Raw genomic sequence first — 20,730 nt, 5'->3', positions numbered from 1 at the left:
ATAAAATCTTCGATAATAATTATAAATAATAGCGACACTCTTTCTCTCGAAAATGATACTCCAAGAGCCATCTTTGGAAAAAAGGGCCCAAGCTTAAAAGAGATCATCCTTTCTCTCTCTGAAAACTTACACTCACAGGCAAATAAAAAAATAATAGGTAGGATAAAAAATTTTTTCCACCAATACAAAACTCAGTCGTTATGGTCTCATGGGCCTGAAGAAGGGGACGACTTCCACCCAATCATACCCTGGCTATAAAAGCTCTGCACAAAGCCGCGCAACAGTAACGTTCGGAAGCTCGAGAGTTCGACAGTCCAGCACTCCAGTAGTATTATGAATAATCAACTCAAATAAGACAGCCAATTCGAAATAAACCAACTAAAAGAGATAGAGAGTAGAGAGCAAGAGTGACGTAGTTTCCATTACAAACTAAAACAATCATAAAAAATAAGAACAATTTTAGCTATCTTTTCTTTATTTGCTAGTATCTTTCTGGAAATTCATTGAGCTTGACTCTGGTTGATTTCTATTAAAGTTCCTTAAGAACACATTGAGTGAGTATCTGATGTATTCGAAATAACATTTAGCTATTATCTTTCCTATTAGCATACAATTTCCTCTACGCAGCTATATTGCTCATCCCGGCTTATGCGTTGTACGCAAGCCAAATCAGAGAACCCTGAGTCTATAATTACTCCAAGTGTATCTGAGAATGACCCCGGCATCACAATATATGACATCAGCTGATAATTGCCAGATTTCTCAATGGAAACGACATTAAAAAAAATTTTTTATTTTATTTTTATTTAATTTATATTACTGGATGTTAAAGCAGTTCGAACTTTAATTTGCAAATTTTTTCCATTGTAATGACTGAGCGATGGGCTGGAGAATTTTTGTGATGAAACAAGATTTGTCTTTTGCTAAATGAGGTCTTTTTCTTTTGATCTCATCACTTAAAACTTACAATAAGTTTGCATAATAGTGACCAGTGATATTTTACCCATTACCGAATAATCCATAAAAATAATTTCCTGAGTATCCCCGAAAAAATTGGCTATAACCTTGTTTGGTAACTTGAAAATTGACTTGACCTTTTGTGGAGTTAGTTATCCTGGCGCTATCCACTATTTTGCCTATAATTTCTTTTTTTTTTGGAGTGAACTGGTGTATTAAAGTATCATCCATGGTAAGAAGCCGTCTCCAAATTCATTAAAATTTTTACGATATATCCCTAAATTCTTGTTAAAAATCCCGTACAGACCTTGTGAAAGCCCAAACACTTATTTGAAATATTACCAGAACTTTCTTTTAATACGTCTACAGCCTCTTGTATCTCTAATAACTTTAATCGGATGCCTTCCAATAATAATGATAAATTTTTTAACGATATCTCAAGTTATCACTTCCATAAGGCGTCCAGAGTGAAGATCGTCACTCGTACTCATATGATCTATTTTAAACTCTTTAAGCTATCTTTTAATTATTGAATGTAAAAAATTAGTTTTTCAATGTACTGTTCATTTTTTCCTTGATTTTTTTAGGCATTAAGCATTAGAAATGGAAGTATTAAATCACTGTTCATTTTTCTATATCCTCCATTTTCGTGAAAACTCTAAAGTTATCTTATTGAAAATGCTGTCCTTCAAAAACTAACCAAGCTACTATAACAACAAACTGCAATAATAGATACGAGTTCGTTTGGAGTCAAACTATACGATGCTAGCTTATAAGTGGTCTAGTGGCGCTATGACTATGTGAGGCCCGCGACTTATCAGTCAACTCTCGTGTTATCTTTTGTTTGAAACTAGACGTACATTAACTGTAGCTGGTTTCGATGTCTCGTTTTGCTTCAAATAGTCTATCACTATTAAAGGTGCATGAATTTAAAATTCCTTTTTATCCAAAAGTGGATTGAATGTACAATCTCTGTTGGAATACACACCTTGAAATCGCGCATACGCATCGTATAACACCGAATATTAATTATATAGCCCCATAAAAAAAAATTTTTCTATGCACGCTATCAGGTCATCATATTCTTATGTTTTTGGAGTTGCTGTATTCGAATCTGGAGTGCGTTTGTCTCGATAAAGTTAGATTCAAGGTCATTTGAAGATCAAATCCTGTATAAATAGTCAAGTCAATTCAAATTACTATTAGGCCAATTCCATCTCAGATCATGCAGAGCTCCCCACACACCTGTCACCAAGCTACTCCAAAGTATTTTTTTATTGTTCTAGGTCAAAAATAAGAGGACCCGTATTTTTTCTTTTTTCTCTCAGATGCATAGTTCCGTCAATAATGCAATCGGAAAATGCACTGCTGAAAGGGGAAAATTGAGAAAATTTTTCCAATTAAATTTGGTTTCCTCAATATTTTTTTTATTTTTCGATACAATTAAATAATTTTTATGTCATCTATAGTAGAAACGAAGTTCTTCAAGTCTAATTTATCAAAAATATGAATGTATGCATTTTTCGGGAGAAAATGCATGTTTTCGAAAAAGTGCATCTTGGAGAAAAAATTGTGTATCTCAAAAAGGCCATAATTTTTTGCGCTCAAATTTTTTTTATATATTCTTAGTACCAATACCTTCAAATCAATTCGATCAAAATTTGCTGTTTTTTCGTTATATCGCTTAAAAAAATTTAAAAAAAAGTTTTACATTTTCAAGTCAAACGCGATAAATACATTCAGGAATTCATGTTAGCGACTATGTAGGTTAATAACTGAACTACAATAACATGTAACTCAAAGAAAAAGCTCACTTTTATTCAATCATGTCTGCAAGAAATGTAAAATTACACGATCATTTTTTTCTGTTTGAGTTGATTACTTTTACAACTCTCTTCACTTTTTTAGATACAACTTTCACTTTCTTGCCCTTGTTTACATTCTCGTTTTTCTTCTTATGAGTACTTTTCTTTTTTTTTTCATCTTTTTTCACTTCAATCCATGGATGCGCAGCCGTTCGAGCTATAATACATTCGCTCCTCCCTTCCGAGACAACAGATTTCCACATGTGGCAACGTTGAATACCCTGATATTTCTGGCATTTGTGTCTTTGCTCCATTTGACTACTACGAAAATTGTTTATCTCTGCAGTTTCCATCAAAATCAGCTCTATAGAAGTTGTGTATTTTGATACATTTTCAACAAAACTTTTAGCAGTTTGAATAGCATCAGATTCAGTACTGCGTAAATTATGCACTGTTGCATAATGCTTTACCAAACCACCTATACCATCTACAGCACCCTTTCCATGACCAGTACCAGAATATCCATTTTTTACTCATACTTGCATTTAAAAATTCATTTAACTGGAATCTATTTTTGAAATGACTTGCAGCGCCATCAGATACTAAAGTTATAGAATCAATCGAATTTCCATACGTTTCTTGTGTGTATCTAGTTATATGTTCAAGAATTATTTGTATTGCTGCCAATGCATGAGAATAATCATGTTTTAAGTCTTCACTAATTACAGTATAACTCTTTGTAATTCCACCTATGTAGCAAACAGCAGTGAAAATTGAAATCTGTTTATTCACCCAATGATTCCCTTGAACTGGATTTTTCAAAATTACAGACCAATTCTCAGCAAAATCTATATGCATCAGCAAATGTTGATAATTTAACGTCACCCTTTCTTTCTCAGCTTTGATTTCCATTCGCTGTACCTATGTATTTATCGCGTTTGACTTGAAAATGTAAAACTTTTTTTTTTAATTTTTTAAGCGATATAACGAAAAAACAGCAAATTTTGATCGAATGGATTTGAAGGTATTGGTACTAAGAATATATAAAAAAAATTTGAGCGCAAAAAATTATGGCCTTTTTGAGATACACAATTTTTTCTCCAAGATGCACTTTTTTGAAAACATGCATTTTCTCCCGAAAAATGCATACATTCATATTTTTGATAAATTAGACTTGAAGAACTTCGTTTCTACTATAGATGACATAAAAATTATTTAATTGTATCGAAAAATAAAAAAAATATTGAGGAAACCAAATTTAATTGGAAACATTTTCTCAATTTTCCCTTTTCAGCAGTGCATTTTCCGATTGCATTATTGACGGAACTATGCATCTGAGAGAAAAAAGAAAAAATACGGGTCCTCTTATTTTTGACCTAGAACAATAAAAAAATACATTGGAGTAGCTTGGTGACAGGTGTGTGGGGAGCTCTGCATGATCTGAGATGGAATAGGCCATTAATATATGTTTTTGGGGTTGCTGAATATAAATCTAATATCCGTTTAATCCAACAAGATCAAATTCAAAGTCATTTCAAAAGCAATTATGTTTATTCTGCCAAAAATGAATTTTTGACAACAGATTATGAAAGAACGGAAAATTTTACGTACTAATACAGTGCTGTTCAAAAGTTTGATAACGCAATGAAAAAAATAAGCTATTGGAAAAATGGTTATATCTTGTGAAAGAAAGTTCACAGGGGAAAAAAATCTTAAAGTACTCATCAAGACTTATAAAATCCTATATTTAAAAATTATATGGAGTTCATATATCTAATTAAAAAATTACATGTAAAATAAACAAAATTAACCAAATTTTTTAGATGTGAATCCGATTTGATAATTTTTTAAGGTTGTTTCGGTGGAAAGCAGTTTACGTGCCTTTCGTCTGTTGTCCCTCAATTTCCCGTGCTTTTGGCCAATTTTGCGCGCATAGAGAAAATACGCCTAACTGTTGGCCTTTGTCTCATCAGCCACTGATAATCGCCAGAAGAGGCCGAGCAAGCCCGAAAGAGAGCGCCTCGAAGAAACAGCGAAGGAGAAAGCGAAAGGAAGAGAGGAAGAGGAAGAGAGATAGGGCACTTGCCTATTATGCAGGTATAGGTGGGCCTGCGACGCACGACCAATAAGCGTTGCGTCGAATATCGCCTAAAAGAAGTAGGTCAAGGGAAGATGAGAGAGAGAGAGAAACAGAGCACGTCGGTGACCATGAGTAGGCCGCGGTCGAAAGTTATTAAGTAGTTCTCTTACGGGCTATTTGACGTGAGAAAGTAGAGTAAGTAGCAGCAGGTAGACGACGAGGAAGTTCGCAGCCTAGATCAGCTGATCCTAGTAGCTGACTTTGCAAGGAGAAGCATACACGCACACACTAACTGACCTTCCAGGCACTAAGAGGTAGTTATGAAGAGCGGCAACGGGATGCGACGTTGACGCGTGAACTGAGCGGCGGCCATATTGCGATGCGATCGATAACGAGCATGAGCCAGAGAGAGCGGGGAGAAAGATAGAGTGAGAGCATGAGTGCAAGTGAGGCGACCGATAGAGTGAGCGCGAGAGGGGATACCGATGCTAAGTACGGATGACCGGTAGGGTTAATGAGCATGAGAAAGTAAAGGATAGACGGTAACAATCCGGATGATAATAGAGATAGAGGTATATTACGAATAAGATAAAACCGACGTTACTTAACTAACTAGTTACAAAATTACGTGGGATAAAGTAACAGAATAGACGGCGCTGATGATCGGGTTGATGAGACCTGCGATCAAAAATAAAAATCCGCAAGAAAAAAGGAAAGGTATACGGAGGGGAGCAATACGTCCCCGCGCTAGTCGCGACCTATTCCCCTGGAGATCGCAGCCGAGGACGGAAGTGATTAAGAAATACGAGCCTACTAAGGAGCAAGTACCACTAGAGTTAATGTGAGCGAGAAAAGTAAGGGCGAGCGCCACATACCAGAAGGTTCTGCAGCACCTAGGCAAGAGCGAAGATACGAGCCGGAAAGTTCTACGGCACCTGTAAATATCCATTATGTTTGAATGGTGAACGGGAGTGCACGGAAAGACAGTGGCCCCGCAGATCCGCGAATCGTTCCGATTGACCCACGGCTAATCTACGGTGCATGATAAGTTGTCACCTTTGTGTTCTCTGACCAACCAATCAACCCAAGCTGGAATTATCGCAAGTGTGGGATGCGATCACGTCGCGGTACGCCTAACAAAGGAAACGACTCGTGCGCTGCAATAGGATTAGCGTCATCGCGGATAGCTAGATTGACCCGCGTCGTCTAACAAAATAGAAATAACGCGAATGTAGGAGTATAGCATAGCTTGACTTTGGATAGACTAGTGAGCTAAGAAATAGTAATAGGTTTGACTTTGGCAGACAAATAGCTTAGGAGCATAGTAATAGCTAGGAAATAGCTTAGTTTCACCTTGGCAGACAACTTAGCATAGGAGCATAGTGCTCGAAACAACTAGGACTGTAGCATAACTTGACCTTGGGAAGACTAAGTAGCAAAGAAACATACGAATAGTTAGGCGGACATAATAATTTGACTGTGGATAGACCCCATAGCGAATTCCTTGAATTATCAATAAATGGATTACTTGTTTTCAATAATTTGCGTTGTAACGTCGGGCCGTTTACTATCAACAAAATTTTTTTTTTCGTGTGCTTTTGTGTGTATATGCATTTAATACGTGATTTAAATTTTAACTCTGTGAGTGAGAAAAAGGAGAGCATTCAGCTGAAGCGGCAGAAGAACAAATGAAAATACTCGTCCCGTTGTCGCGCACTTTCCGAATTTTACTCCGAAAGATCGTAAAGTTTTTTTTGAGTAAGTTTAGGTATAGACTTAAGGAGCCGCGGAATTCTGCCTGCATTCTGTTACCCGATAGCTCTCAAAAGTTTCCACTTTTGGAAGCTAAAACTTTTACCATAGAGAAAAAATTTAATAATTATTTTTATATAAATGAATTGAGAAAATAATAGCATGATAGGAGAATTTCACAGCTTCTTAAAACCTCCCGCACAATTTTTGATTAAAAGCGTAGTTTCCGCACAACCAACGAAAATATCCAAAAGTTTTGAAGCTATAAGTTGGAAAATTGGATAAATATTCAAAAAATAATTACATGAATGAACTATAGTATATTAGTCCAACATACGACATAAATTAAAATTATGTTTGTAATAAATAAAATTGAATTCCGTTAGATAAAATGATAAGTCAATTAGATAGTCCGCAATTAACTATTTATTAAGCTTCATGTAAACGAATATGATTCCTAAATAATGCATAATCTCTCCTTTCTCATTCCATATTATTTAAACAACAAGTTTAGTTAATTATTTAAGTTACTCTTTGTAAACACGTGGATTAGAGATTTTCGCGTAAAATATGTTTAGATATTAAGAAAACTGCGTTATTATTAAGAATTAATTACAACATTTTATATAACAAAATAAATTAATAATTATAAGAAAACTTGTAACGAAAATGGTACTTGGAGAGCCATCTAAAGAGATAGGACCCATACACTTGAACGCACGCCCCCGATTTTCTCCACGCCCCTGAACCAATTAGGGCCCGAAAATCGAAAGAGAAAAGGGAGGAAATCTCAGTCAGCCAATTAAAACCTGCTGCCATTTCCATTCTTTCCAAATTTTGAGGGACTGAAAGAGGGATTTTCCTCCTAACCACCCCCAGGCTTTAAAAGGGCGTGCGCGAGCGAAAAAAGATTCACTCTCTTTCGCTCCTCGCCATGTTTTCAGCTTTTACCTTGTTTGACCAAGTGCCAGTAAGATACCACTCTCCAAGTACCAGACAATTACGCTGAATAAAAAGTAAGTCGAAACTAAACTTTTTTTATTGTTATCTCTCCTTTTGCTCTTCTAATTAGAGTAGCCAAATCGAAAATCGAAAGAATAAGTCTTCGAAAAGTATTTCAGCAGGAATTGGGATACTTTTCTATAAGACAATCGCGCCGTTAGAAAATAAATTAAATTCTTTTTTTTATGTGATAATTCCAGCAAGGTCTGGGATATTCACATCCAAGTCCCGATTCCATTGGATCCTGGTGTTTGATGGAAGACTTGCAGCCCAAACTTTTTTTTTCTCTTTTAACGCGGAACGCGAAATAGGAAGCTCTGATTCTCCAATTGCTCGTCCCGGTTTAAGCAACGCACGCAAACCAAAAAGAGCACCTGAGATAATGTCCGCCTCAGACGTACCTGAGATAGTGTCCCGGACGTCACAGCGTTTTTCTCTTTTCGTAACACATATCCTACCTTTCTCCTGTAGTATTCGCGATCGGATTACCGTGTAGGAGGGGCAGGCTAACGCGTATCAATATGTCGAAATCGCAATCGTGTGCCACTGCGTTTAGCACTTTCGAGTACCCGTGAGACTATCTGCTATCAAGACAACCTTGAAAGAGCCACTCCGACTATCCACTTCTGAGCAGGAGCCCCCTCACCGATGCACCCCTCTTTTGAACCAGCTAGCTAAACCGCCTCTCTCTATTATTTCTCTGTTAACCTCATCGCCGCTCGTTCGATAGCTCTTTCGTGTCTGCTACCCTCGTGTGATAATCGTAGGTGGCCAACGCGGGTCAAAGGCGAGCCGATAGGGTAACTATTGGGAGTCCGACAAGAAGCAGCAGCGGCACCAGCAGCTTGCAGCTCGCTCTTACTACTTCTCCCCCACGCGTGCGCGTACTCGAGTCAGTCAACCTTTTGCAGCGCTACTTGTTCTCCTAACGCGAAAACGGTGGCTGGCGCTCAACAAACCCAAGCAACAAAATAAAAGCTACATCTAGAATTTGACTTGATTTATGATTCTGATTCCCTACCCCCTGATTCTTGACCACCCCTGTGTATGCAAGCGCGCACGTCGCCGCTCTGGATGTCGACAGCAGGACGAAGCCGAGGAAATTTCTGCTATTATTTTCTCGTTACCTCTCCAGCGTCATACAGTAGCCAAGGATTTACTCACCAGCTACCAAGATTCTTTGTACGAGCAGCGGCTCTTATAAAACGCAGATTGTCAAGGTGACCCTGTTGCCAAGCGATCCACGATTTGTTCGTCATCGGTAGTAATGATAACGTCCGCAAGTTCTTGGTATTATTTGTTAGCTGTAAGACAAACGAGTTAACGTGCTATTAATTGTTTGTATTAGTAGTAAGTCTTGCGAGTTAGTTTGTTTGTGTGGTTTATGCTAATAATAAGTTTGTGTTAAATTTCGAAAGTTTATGCACGAAATTAATTATTGACCTATCTTCCTTCCTCCTTCCTCTTTTAATCTTTGAGAGGGAAAGCGCCTCTCTTATTTCTCTTTTTAAAGGATTAGTAGAAAATCGCATATGTGATGCGATAACTTTGTTACAACGGTAATAAAAAAAATCTGAAAAATATATATTTTTACGTACTTGATAAGAACTTTTATTTGCAGCTATCAAGATTTTATTTAGCATTATCATTGTAAAGTTATGAAGTTCTAAAGTTTGTAAGTTAAAGTGCTCAATAAATTGGTAGAGTATATGCCTAAAATTTTTGAGACTGTTATAAATGCTAAAGGCTGATGTAAAAAAAACTTTTTTGATGAAAAAAATTTTTGAAATGAAAAAAATTATTAGTATTTTCTGTTATTTTACTATGATTTAATTAATTCAAAATATATTTTTTCAGAATTTTTATTACCCTTCAAAAACTAACAAATCAGATTTGCATCTAAAAAATTTGGTTAATTTCTTTCTTTTCCATGTAATTTTTGAATTAGATACATGAACTCTAAATAATTTTTAAATATATAATTATTTAGGTCTTGATGAGTACTTTAAGATATATATTTTTTAATTTCTCTATGACCTTTCTTTCCAAAGATATGACCATTATTCCAATAGTTTAATTTTCGTATTGCGTTATCGAACTTTTGAATGGCACTGTATATATTTTACTTTTTTTTTATCATGACCTCTAAAGTTATTTAAAGGGCGTATTATACAGGGCGTATTAAAGGAACCACCCCGAAATTTTCGACGGTTGGCGTTGTACAAAAAAATTGTTCAGACAATAGTTGTTTGGGACGATGGGGGCAACCTTTCTGTGAAATCTGATTTGACCTTGAGATTCATTTTCAAGGTCATTTCAAGGTCAAAGTCATTTTTTGAATAGGAACCTATATTTTTGATCCCGGATTCGGAAAGAGCGGAAAATTCTACGGTCAGATAACGTATTATGTGTGGGGTGCGGTTAACCCCCCCCCCCTCACCTAAGGTCATGTAGGGGTCAAATTTATGATTTTCTTCATCTATGCACAAGGATGATCGGGCAAGAGTAAGGTTAATTGTAATAACCCAATAACTCGATAACCCAAATAACCCAATAATCCAATAACCCGATAACCCCAATAATTTAATAACTCCAATATCCTAAAAAAATTGTAGGGTCAAACAACAGTGACCTTGAGCTTAAACTTCAGGTTGATTTTCAAAGTCGACTTCGTGTATTCAAAGCCTTCATGAGAAGTGTCATTTTCCATTTTGTGGGATAACATGTTATTTCCATTTTTTTTTCTGGTGTGATTCTGGACAAGCCTACAAAGTTTCAACTAAATTGTTTAATAACACTTTTTTAGTATTGTTTATGACAATAGTGATTCGCGAACAGTCCTTCTCAGGATAGTTTAAATGTAATTTTCTTAGTCGACTTAAAAGGAGGGAACATGCCAGATTATTCGAGAAACGAAATTGTTGATATTCTGTTGTCTCTCGGGGCATGTCAAGGCCGATATCGTGCTGCGGCAAGGTATTACCCGCAGCACCCGGCTAGGTAATCAATACCTTGCCTTCATTGGCTGGGTAATTGATACCTTACCTTCATTGGCTGGGTAATCAACACCTTGCCTTCACTGGCTGGGTACTCAATACCTTATTAACCTCACCCTTGCTCCGGTGGGATGGGGGGGTGAACCGCTCCCCCAACATAATACTTTATCTAAACGTAGAATTTCCCGCTCTTTTCGAATCCGGGATAAAAAATGGGGGTCCTTATTCAAAATGTCCCTTGGGTTATTGGGGTTCTTGGGGTTATCGAGTTATTGGGTATTGGAGTTACTGGGTTATTACAATTAACCTTACCCTTGCTCGATCATCCCTGTGCATAGATGAAGAAAATCATAAATTTGACCCCTACATGACTTTAGGCGAGGGGGGTTAACCGCACCCCACACATAATACATTATCTAAATGTAGAATTTTCCGCTCTTTTCGAATCCGGGTTCAAAAATATGGGTTCCTATTCGAAAAATGTCTTTGACCTTCAAATGACCTGGAAAATAAATCTCAAGGTTAAATGGGATTTCACAGAAAGTTTGCCCCAATTGTCCCAAACAGCTGTTGTCTGAACAATTTTTTTGTACAACACCAACCGTCGAAAATTTCGGGGTGGTTCCTTTAAAATGGGACACCCTGTATTGTTATATAGATAATTTATATATCAATTGTAAAAAGACGAAAATATTGCTTCATGCGGCTAGACTACTATATTTATATGTTTATAAGGTCGCTGACTCAGAATCCGAGGTCCGTTTCATTTAGTTTTTTTTTAACTTTGAACCTCATAAGATGGCGAGAAACGGATCCCGGATTCCGATTTAGAAACCACAAAAACATATAAATATAATAGCAATTGACATATAAATCATATATCTAACGACATAAAGCGCTCTTCAAATTACCTTGGGAGTCGTGATAAAAAAAACGAAAATACATATCTGAACATAACATTTTCCATTCGTTCAAAATCTGCAGCCAAAAATGAATAGACATATTTGACCTTGAAATATCCTCGCATTTTACCTTGTCTGATCAAACGGATGTCAGATTTGTGTTCAGGGACGCCAAAAACATAGGGTTATGGTGGTTTGCTTCCATGCACAGAAATTATTTATTTGTGGGGCTTTGTTGATATTTATTAAATTGATATACGGAAATGCTATATTGTTAAAAAATAAGAAAAAGTTTTCCATTCGTTACATTATAACAATTTTTTGTTTTATAAGACTTGCGTTTTGTCTTGAAACTCAGTATAACCAATCTATTTTTCTAATTTCTTTGATATTTTTACTTTTCTAATATATTTAGATGTTTGAGATAGTTCTAGATACTCATAAAGCTCCCACGATCGAAATCTCTTGGAAACAGTCTCTTAGTTTTCTCTCATATTCAGCTTCTTGTACTGAGGCGTGGAACCGATCATTAATCACAAATGGGGGAAGACTAATGAACTCTCTTTCCGTAAATAATTTTGATATTAACCACTCTGATGAGTTCAAATTCTGACTGAGAATAGTAATTATTGCTCTTAAAAGTTAGAGATCGAGAGTCATTTTTGGGAATCTCCCCACCCCCCATACCTACACTAAATATTCTCCTTTCCCCTATACTCCCCATTCAAGTGGCTTAATTTTTGTTCTCGAATAATCACTTTTTTGTACGTAGTCACTACCTTAATTAAGACACACTGCATCCGACTCTATTATTCAGCAGCTAAACTACAAAGCAATAATACATAAACTATTAAATCTTTAGTTGCAACCAATCAATTAAGTATATCTATAAGCCTAGAGCTACTGTTATTGTTCACAGTTGTTATTTGTTACAGTTGTTGTTCTAACATAGCTGTTATTGTTATAACTTATCACGTATATTATATCTCGTCTTAATTATACAAAACTATTTCTCTTTAAAAAATGATGTATATCCAAGTATACGAGATCTGTTAAAAAAGTATTGCGAATTGTGTGTTTTCAAAAATTATTTATTTATTCATGAATATCTATTTTATGTCCTTCAAAGTAATTCCCTTCGGATATAATGCACTTGTACCAACATTTTTTCCAATCCTCGAAGCACTTAAAAAAAATCATTTTTTGTGATCTTGTTCAGCTCCTCCTTCCATGCTATCTTTCTCTCCTCAATCGTGGCGTAGCATCGTCCTTTCATGGGCCTCTTCAGTTTTGGGAACAGGAAAAAGTCACAGGGGACCAGGTCTGAAGAATACGATGGCTCCGGTATGATTACTGTGTTATTTTTGGCCAAATATTCGCAAACAAGCAACGATGTGTGAGCAGGCTCATTATCATGATGCAAAAGCCAGTTTTTGTTCTTCTACAAATCCGGAGGTTTCTGGCAGATTGCTTATCGCAAATTGCGCATAACTTGCAGTTAATATTCCTTATTGACCGTACTACCCTATGGCAAGAATTCATAATACTCCACGTCCCTGTAATCGAAGAAAACTGTGAGCAGAACCGTCACGTTCGACCGAACTTGGCGTGCTTTTTTCGGTCTTGGTTCATGCGGCAGCTTCCATTGGGATGATTGAGCTTTGGCTTCCACGTCATAACCATAAACCTATGATTCATCACCCGTTATAATCCTCTGGAGCACATTCGAATCGTCACGAATCGAGTCCAACATCTCCTGAGCAATGTTAACGCGATGTTGGTTTTGGTCGAAATTGACTAGTTTAGGCACGAATTTTGCGGCGACCCGACTCTTGTCCAAATCATTAGTTAAAATCGAATGTCATGAGTCAATTGATATATTTAGATACTCAGAAATTGCTCTAACGGTGATTTGACGATTGGCCAATATTATTTTCTTTACTTTATCAATGTTATCGCCTGTTGTTGACGTGCTCGGGCACGTTGTCCGGCACGTTGTTCGTCGTTTACATCTTCTCGGCCCTCTGAGAATATTTTGTACCACCAATAAAGATTGCTTTAGTCCAAGGTAACTATACCATATACTACAGTCAACATTCGGAATGTGTGCGCGCAGTTTATTTTGTTTTTCACACAAAATTTGATACAGATTCTTTGATCCATTTTTTAGAATAGGCAAAAATCGAAGACGAGCCAAAACACATCCAAGCAAAACAGCTGTCAAAAATTAACTGTACATTCAAAATGACCGACCTTGTCGGAGTAAGAGACATGAGCACCAACATAACGCTACAAAAAAATCAAAAATCAAATTTTCGTAGCCCGCGAAAATTCAAAATTCGCGATACTTTTTGAACAAACCTCGTACATTAAGCAATGCGTTAACTAGTTATTAATAATTTTACAACTATTATACAACTCTGTTATATTTCTAATACATCAAATAGGGATTAACCCCATGGTGAAATAAATAAAACTCAACTCAACGCTCTCTTTCTCTCTCTCTTTGTTCCATACTCTCGAAATACAGGCTAAGTTATCTTAATCTATGGACCCCCATATCTCAAATTCTATGCATAGTACAGTAAAATAGTTCAGAGAAAAGTTGCTCAATACCAAGGGGGCCATTTTTCGTGACTTAAAATTTGACCTTGAAAATGATGGGTAAAGGTCATTCCAAGGTCAATGTTTTTTTAAATAGGAACCCTTACTTTTTACCTCGGATTCGGATTCTGCATGAAATTCTACGTTCAAATAATGTAATATATGTGGGGTTCAAATGACCACCACCCCACCCCAAAGTATTTTCAAGGTCAACCTTACTTTTTTAATGGAAACCTCTATTTTTCACGTCGGATTCAAAGATTTATTTTCGTGACCTACCGAGGGTCAATTGAAGGGCAAAATTTTAAAAAGTTGGATAATAATTTTTTCAAGTTTTCTGATGAAGCAGTTACAATAAAAGTAGTTTTTTAAAACATATTGAGAGGTTACTGAGAGGTTATTGAGGTATTATTGAGAGATTATTAAGAGATTATTAAGAAGCGTTATTAAAGGGTTGACCTTCACGTTCGGCGTGCTTGTTTAATGTGAGTCTCCTTGCCCCTCACGTTCATCGTGCTTGTTTAACGTGAGTCTCCTTGCCCCTCATTTTCGGGGTGTTTGCTTAACGTGAGTCCTCTTGTCTCTCACGTTCGGGGTGCTTGTTGAACGTGAGTCCCCTTGCCTCTCACGTTTGCCACCGTTAAATTCATTAGCCACGAATAAACTGTTCAAAGTTTCCTCCGTTGTTTTCAATACACAATCGTATTCGTCTTTCAAAACTATCCACAGTTTTAAGCATCACGTTTGAGGGATGGCTTCATAAGCTATTCGAATTCTGTGCCTCATATCGTCTGTGGTCGTGGGTTCTAGAGCATAAACAACATTTATTAAGTATCTCCACACATAAAAATCAGGCAATGTCAGATCTGGAGAGAAAGCAGGCCATTTAACTGGGCCGTGTCATTCAATCCACTTGCCATTGTAGTTTTCATTCAAAAACTGACGTACAACGAGTAAAAAATGCGCTGGAGTACCATCATATTGAAACCACATTCTTATTCTCGTTGCTAAGTCAACTTCTTCTATCAGTCTCGGCAGGTGAGCCCGAAGCAACTGTAAATAAGTATGTCTATCAACGTTCCCGTCAAAAAATAGGGTCCATTCAAATAGCCATTTACTACTCCGCACCATACCATTAGACTCCATCGATTCTGATGGTCCAAAGCTCTCTATACCAGTAGGGATTTTCGTCTGATCAATAATGACAGTTATGCCTATTGAGTTCTCCATCGCTGTGAAATATAGCTTCATTTGAGAAAAGTACATATCGAAAGAAATGAGAATTATTGTCTATCATTTTCAAAGCCCATTGACAGAAACTAACATGCGCCCAAAGATAATGGTCTCAAGACTACTAATGTGTGGATCAAGATGAATAGCTGCTAAAACAACCAATATTCGCACGTCATTATCGTCGTATTGATGATGTTGGCGTTGGCACACCAGTTGTCTGGTATGTGCTCTTTCAGACAAGTTTCTTATTATCATATCAGTAGAATGTCTTCGGTCTCGGTACCATTCAGTGTACAGTCTTGATGCAGCGGCATAATTGTTATAACATTCCCCTAAAATCATTATCATATCGACAATTTCAGTAGGCATATAATCTGCCATTTCTATTGAGTATGCGTCTACAAAATAACTCAATGACTTAGAACCTCAACTTTCATATAATAATCTGATGAAGCTTTAATAATGAATACAAGATTTTAGAAAAAAGTAATACCAATCAGAAACTTTCTAGTTGACATTCATGAAAGTATTATGCATGACTTTGCGTATTAACAACATTACTGGAACATTTTTCATTCCTCGGAATTTATTATTTTGCAATGCATAACTAGAAGATATTTACATCTACACATTTTTGCATTGAAATTAAAATTGAATAAATTTAATTAAATCTTAAGTTCTTTAAGATAAAACCAATAATTTTCAATTTATTTATCTTTCAACTCGAACACGGTTAAACAGCTTCATATGACTAATCACATGAAGTGAGAGGAAGGGGGAAAAAGGAGCGAAATAATACGAGAGGGAAGGTAGAGAGAGGAATGAGTAAGCGAAGTAGTGGAAAGAATAGGATAGGAAAAGAAAGGGGGGAAGGAACAGGTCGATATTCTCTTATTTGAGTTACTTTCAAGATCAAAAGTATCACACTTAAGTTAACATGTTTCAAATAGTACTTTCATAGCGACTGCTTCGTTAGAGAACTTAAAAAAATTACTGTCCAACTTTTTTAAATTTTGCTCTTGAATTAACTCTCTGAAGGTCACGAAAACAAACTTTTGAACATTATTCCGAATATTATTTCGAGATAAATTAAGGGTTTTTATTTTATATGACCTTGGAATGACCTTGACCCATCATGTTTAAGGTCAAATTTAAGGTCACCAAAATATGATCCCCTTGGTATTGAGCAACTTTGGAACTATTTTTCTGTACTATGCATAAAATTTGAGATATAGGGTTCTACAGATTAAATTGACTCACCCTGTATGTACAGTGCCGGTCAGCCACTTTTACCCCCCCACGGGCAAAATCAGTCTAACTTCAAAGTTTTATATCTCTGGTAGAAATTAACGTACAGAGACGCGCGTGGGTGCGTTTGAAAGGTCTTGCGGAGAGCTTTCAAATAATATGACTCACGGTTGCCATCGATTGTTTTTTTAAATTTTGCAACAATTATGCAAAATTGAAAATTCTGAAATTTTTTTATTATTTTTGACAATTAGCCAATTTTGGAAAAAAAATCGTACGAAAATTTGAAGTACACCATTTTTTAGCTATTACCAAGCCCTATCTGAATCACTCATCAAAAATTTATTTTCGTCAAATATGACGCGCGCACGGGCATTTTTTCCTGGAAGTGACAGTTTTTTTCAACATTTTTTATCTCCATCAAATTGTAACAATCGAAAAAAATTTAAACGAGAAAAAATGTTTGTTGTTTCACGTAGAATACTGCAATAATTTTTTTTTTGGTTTTTCGAAAAATTTTTTTTTTCGGTTTAAATTATTTTTCAAGGTCGAAAAAAAAAAGATTTTTTTTTTTATGTAATTTACGATACTTATTATGTAGTATTATTGAATGGGTGGAAAAAAATTTTTTTTTGTGGTTTCTCATCTTTTTAGCGTACCGACTGTGAGAAAAAAAAATTGAAAAAAACCGAAAAAAAAAATTTTTCGAAAAATTAAAAAAAAAATTATTGCAGTATTCGACGTGAAAAAACAAACATTTTTTTTCCTATAAATTTTTTTCGATTGTTACAATTTGACAGAGATAAAAAATGTTGAAAAAAACTGTCACTTCCAGGAAAAAATGCCCGTGCGCGCGTCATATTTGACGAAAATAAATTTTTGATGAGTGATTCAGATAGGGCTTGGTAATAGCTAAAAAATGGTATACTTCAAATTTTCGTACGATTTTTTTTCCAAAATTGGCTAATTGTCAAAAATAATAAAAAAATTTCAGAATTTTCAATTTTGCATAATTGTTGCAAAATTTAAAAAACAATCGATGGCAACCGTTAGTCATATCATTTGAAAGCTCTCCGAAAGACCTTTCAAACGCACCCACGCGCGTCTCTGTACGTTAATTTCTACCAGAGATATAAAACTTTGAAGTTAGACTGATTTTGCCCGTGGGGGGGTAAAAGTGCGTGAGCGGCACTGTATCATTCAACTTCAAGAGAGATCGTACTTATGTAAATAATACAGTAAGTATTCAGATACACAGTGTGTTTTACAGATATAAAATGAAAGGTGATTGCTAAAAAGATATTTTAGTGTTATAAGGATTCCATACGTCTCTTTTTTTGCATACATCAATTTTTTTACATAACTCGAAATGTTAAGATAGACTAAAGATAAACTAAACTATTATTCATTTTTTCAGGAAATCTATTGGTGTACTGCTTTTTCTTTAACTAATAATTATTGTAACTGATTAAAATTCTTTTTTATAAACTATTGTGAATGAAAAGTAAACAAAAGGGGTATATTTAATTTTCTCGTTATGTAACGAATTTCCCAGTTAGTTTGTTACTGTGTCTTATTAAATTTTTCCTTTGCCTGAATTAATATGGCTTAATAATCGCTGCATGACAATTTATTAGTTTCACTGTGTAATCATATAATTATTCTGTATAATCATTCTGTATAATCACTGTATAATCATAAAATCATACCTATCTAATTTTTTCAGAGTGCGCCATATTGTATGTGGAAAGAGTCAAGTAAGAAGCTATCTGGTAATTCACAATTTGAAGGGTATAGCGTCGACCTCATTCAAGAAATAGCTCGTATATTAAAATTTAATTACACAATTCGATTAGTACCAGACGGTCGTTACGGCTCATATAACAGAGAATTAAAAGAGTGGGATGGAATGATTAAAGAACTTTTAGATCAAAAAGCAGATTTAGCTATAGCTGATCTTACAATAACATATGATCGTGAGCAAGCAGTTGACTTCACAATGCCATTCATGAATTTAGGTAAGTAAACATATAGATTATACAGATATACAAGATTTTGTATAACATTTTAGTGCTTGTTTTTCGCATTTTTAGATTAGGTTAATTCAAAAACCTGACGTGATGGAATATATCTGAAACCAGATTTAGATTCAGCGCACCAAAATCTTTAAGATAAGCTCGTTTGTCATTCAGAAAATGACCTATTATTAGTATATCTTTGTTATAATTTAAATATTGAGGATACTCATAGTTGGACACGATGTTCCTGAAGTGAGACTGAATACAAAAACAAATTTCTTACAATTTTATTATTGTACTTGATTAAAGAACGTTTGAATAGCATGCAAAAAAAATTTTAGCCCAATTCCCCCGCCCCCCTGTTTCCAAAAAACCAAGTTTTGAAATTAAAAAAAAAATAATTTTTCGGTTCATTTAACGTCTTAGATTTCTTTTTCATTTTATTAAATACACCTTTAAAAAAATTGATTACAATGATATTTAATGTAATAAGGAACATAATTAAACACAATCATATAGAGGGTGACTAGCTTACAATGTTATAAATTTATCAACTAATTTATAATACAAAATTAAACATGTTTTGCGTGATATTCTTGTACTGTGCGTAATAATTTTTCAGGGTAATCAGAATCTTTTTTCGAAACTTTATATTTGGACCAAATCGTTTTGAAATCAGCATGTAAAGATTCTACGGCCTGTTGATTATAAAATTCTAAGCCTTTTTTAATTCATTCACAAAATGTTGGGACATAGAACAAGACGACGTGAATTTTAGGCGTAATCGGAATATTTAACGTAATATAACTTTTTCGGATCTCTGAAATTGATTGTTTACAATCGTCTTGCAAAGTACAAGAAAAACAACTACTAATAACGACCTTGAAATCTCGAAATCATTTAAAATATTTCAAACATTTTATATGTGACGGAGAATTACGGCTCGACCGTTGCTCTCCGCCGGGCTCTCACTGATTCGCCGTACGCCTTGCCGAGCTAGGAGTGTGCGCTGGTTGAGCACACTCTAATCGCTCCGTCTTCTTTTTTTTTATTCTTTTCTTTTGAGGTGCGACGGCGATGGCAGCGATTGGAGGGAGCCGACGTGGAGAGCACAGCGAGAGAGAGAGAGAGAGAGAGAGAGAGAGAGAGAGAGAGAGAGAGAGAGAGAGAGAGAGAGAGAGAGAGAGAGAGAGAGAGATAGAAGATAGGCGAGAGCCAGCGAGACGTCGGCAGATCTGCGCGCGCATCTCGCTGGCGTGAAGAGGAATGGAGCAGTACCCATTGAGCAGCCGTACGATCCGCCGCGCGCACACATTTTCTTTTGGTTTTCCTGGCTTCGTTTGTGGTTTGTGAGCCCCCCCGCCCTCGCCGAAAACTTGTGGTTTTTGGGAATACGTGCCCGGTGCGCGGAACGTTGTCTGTTCGAATATTTGCCCGCGGAGGTAGTGGAGCCGGCACCGGTGCACGTGGGCGACCGGCGAGGTAACGCGGCAGTGTGCGCGTGTGCGGCCATCTTGGTGAATTGAGGTGACCGCAAATTCCTCGCCAATCCTGGGCACGAGGCGAGACACGGGCCAACGAGACCTGCACACGCACACACATTTAACAACGGCCGGCTACACACACATACGTTCGGGACTCTCTAACACACCAACACTCCAACACACCAACACATCGACGTCCAACATAGCAATAACAACGATAACATCAACAACACTAACAGGAGTAACAACGACAACACTAATAACAACGATAACAGGAATAACAACGATAATAATAACAACAATAACAACATCGCCCGGCCTCGATCGGGAAAAGATTTAAGACGCAGAAGAAGACCTGTCACCTAGACATCCGTTTTGCCTTTTCCAGAGCATTCCGCTTTCAACGAGGACAAAGGTCGCCGATAGATATACGGAGTCGACTCGAGGCAAGGTCGGTGTGGTGTTTTCTTCTTCTCTCTGTCTCTCTCTATCCGAGGCGTCGGATAAACACCTCGCAGTTCGGCAGCTCTGACGATTGCGAGGTCGCGCTTTGTTTTGTTCGGGCGGTTGTCGTTTTGTATGCGAGCGTAATTTTCTTTTATTTTGTAATTTCTGTTTATTTTGTATTTTCTACTGTTTTGCATATTTC

At 36.3% G+C, this 20,730-nt stretch overlaps 1 protein-coding gene across 1 annotated transcript in view; it reads left to right on the top strand.

Moving 5' to 3' along the window:
- Window positions 1-20,730, top strand: part of LOC131675042 (glutamate receptor ionotropic, kainate 2-like) — a 2,022,482-nt gene that overhangs the window by 1,480,793 nt on the left and 520,959 nt on the right. The window contains exon 12 of the mRNA XM_058953868.1: window positions 18,306-18,597. Within this exon, the coding sequence (XP_058809851.1) occupies window positions 18,306-18,597 (292 nt within the window). The remainder of the gene's footprint in view (window positions 1-18,305; window positions 18,598-20,730) is intronic.

The sequence above is a fragment of the Phymastichus coffea genome, unplaced genomic scaffold, assembly GCF_024137745.1.
Source record: "Phymastichus coffea isolate CEN01 unplaced genomic scaffold, Cenicafe_Pcof_1.1 PCOF00015, whole genome shotgun sequence".
Classification (NCBI taxonomy): domain Eukaryota; kingdom Metazoa; phylum Arthropoda; class Insecta; order Hymenoptera; family Eulophidae; genus Phymastichus; species Phymastichus coffea.
Note: the sequence above shows the minus strand (reverse complement) of the source record. Positions and strands in the feature narration are given on the sequence as shown.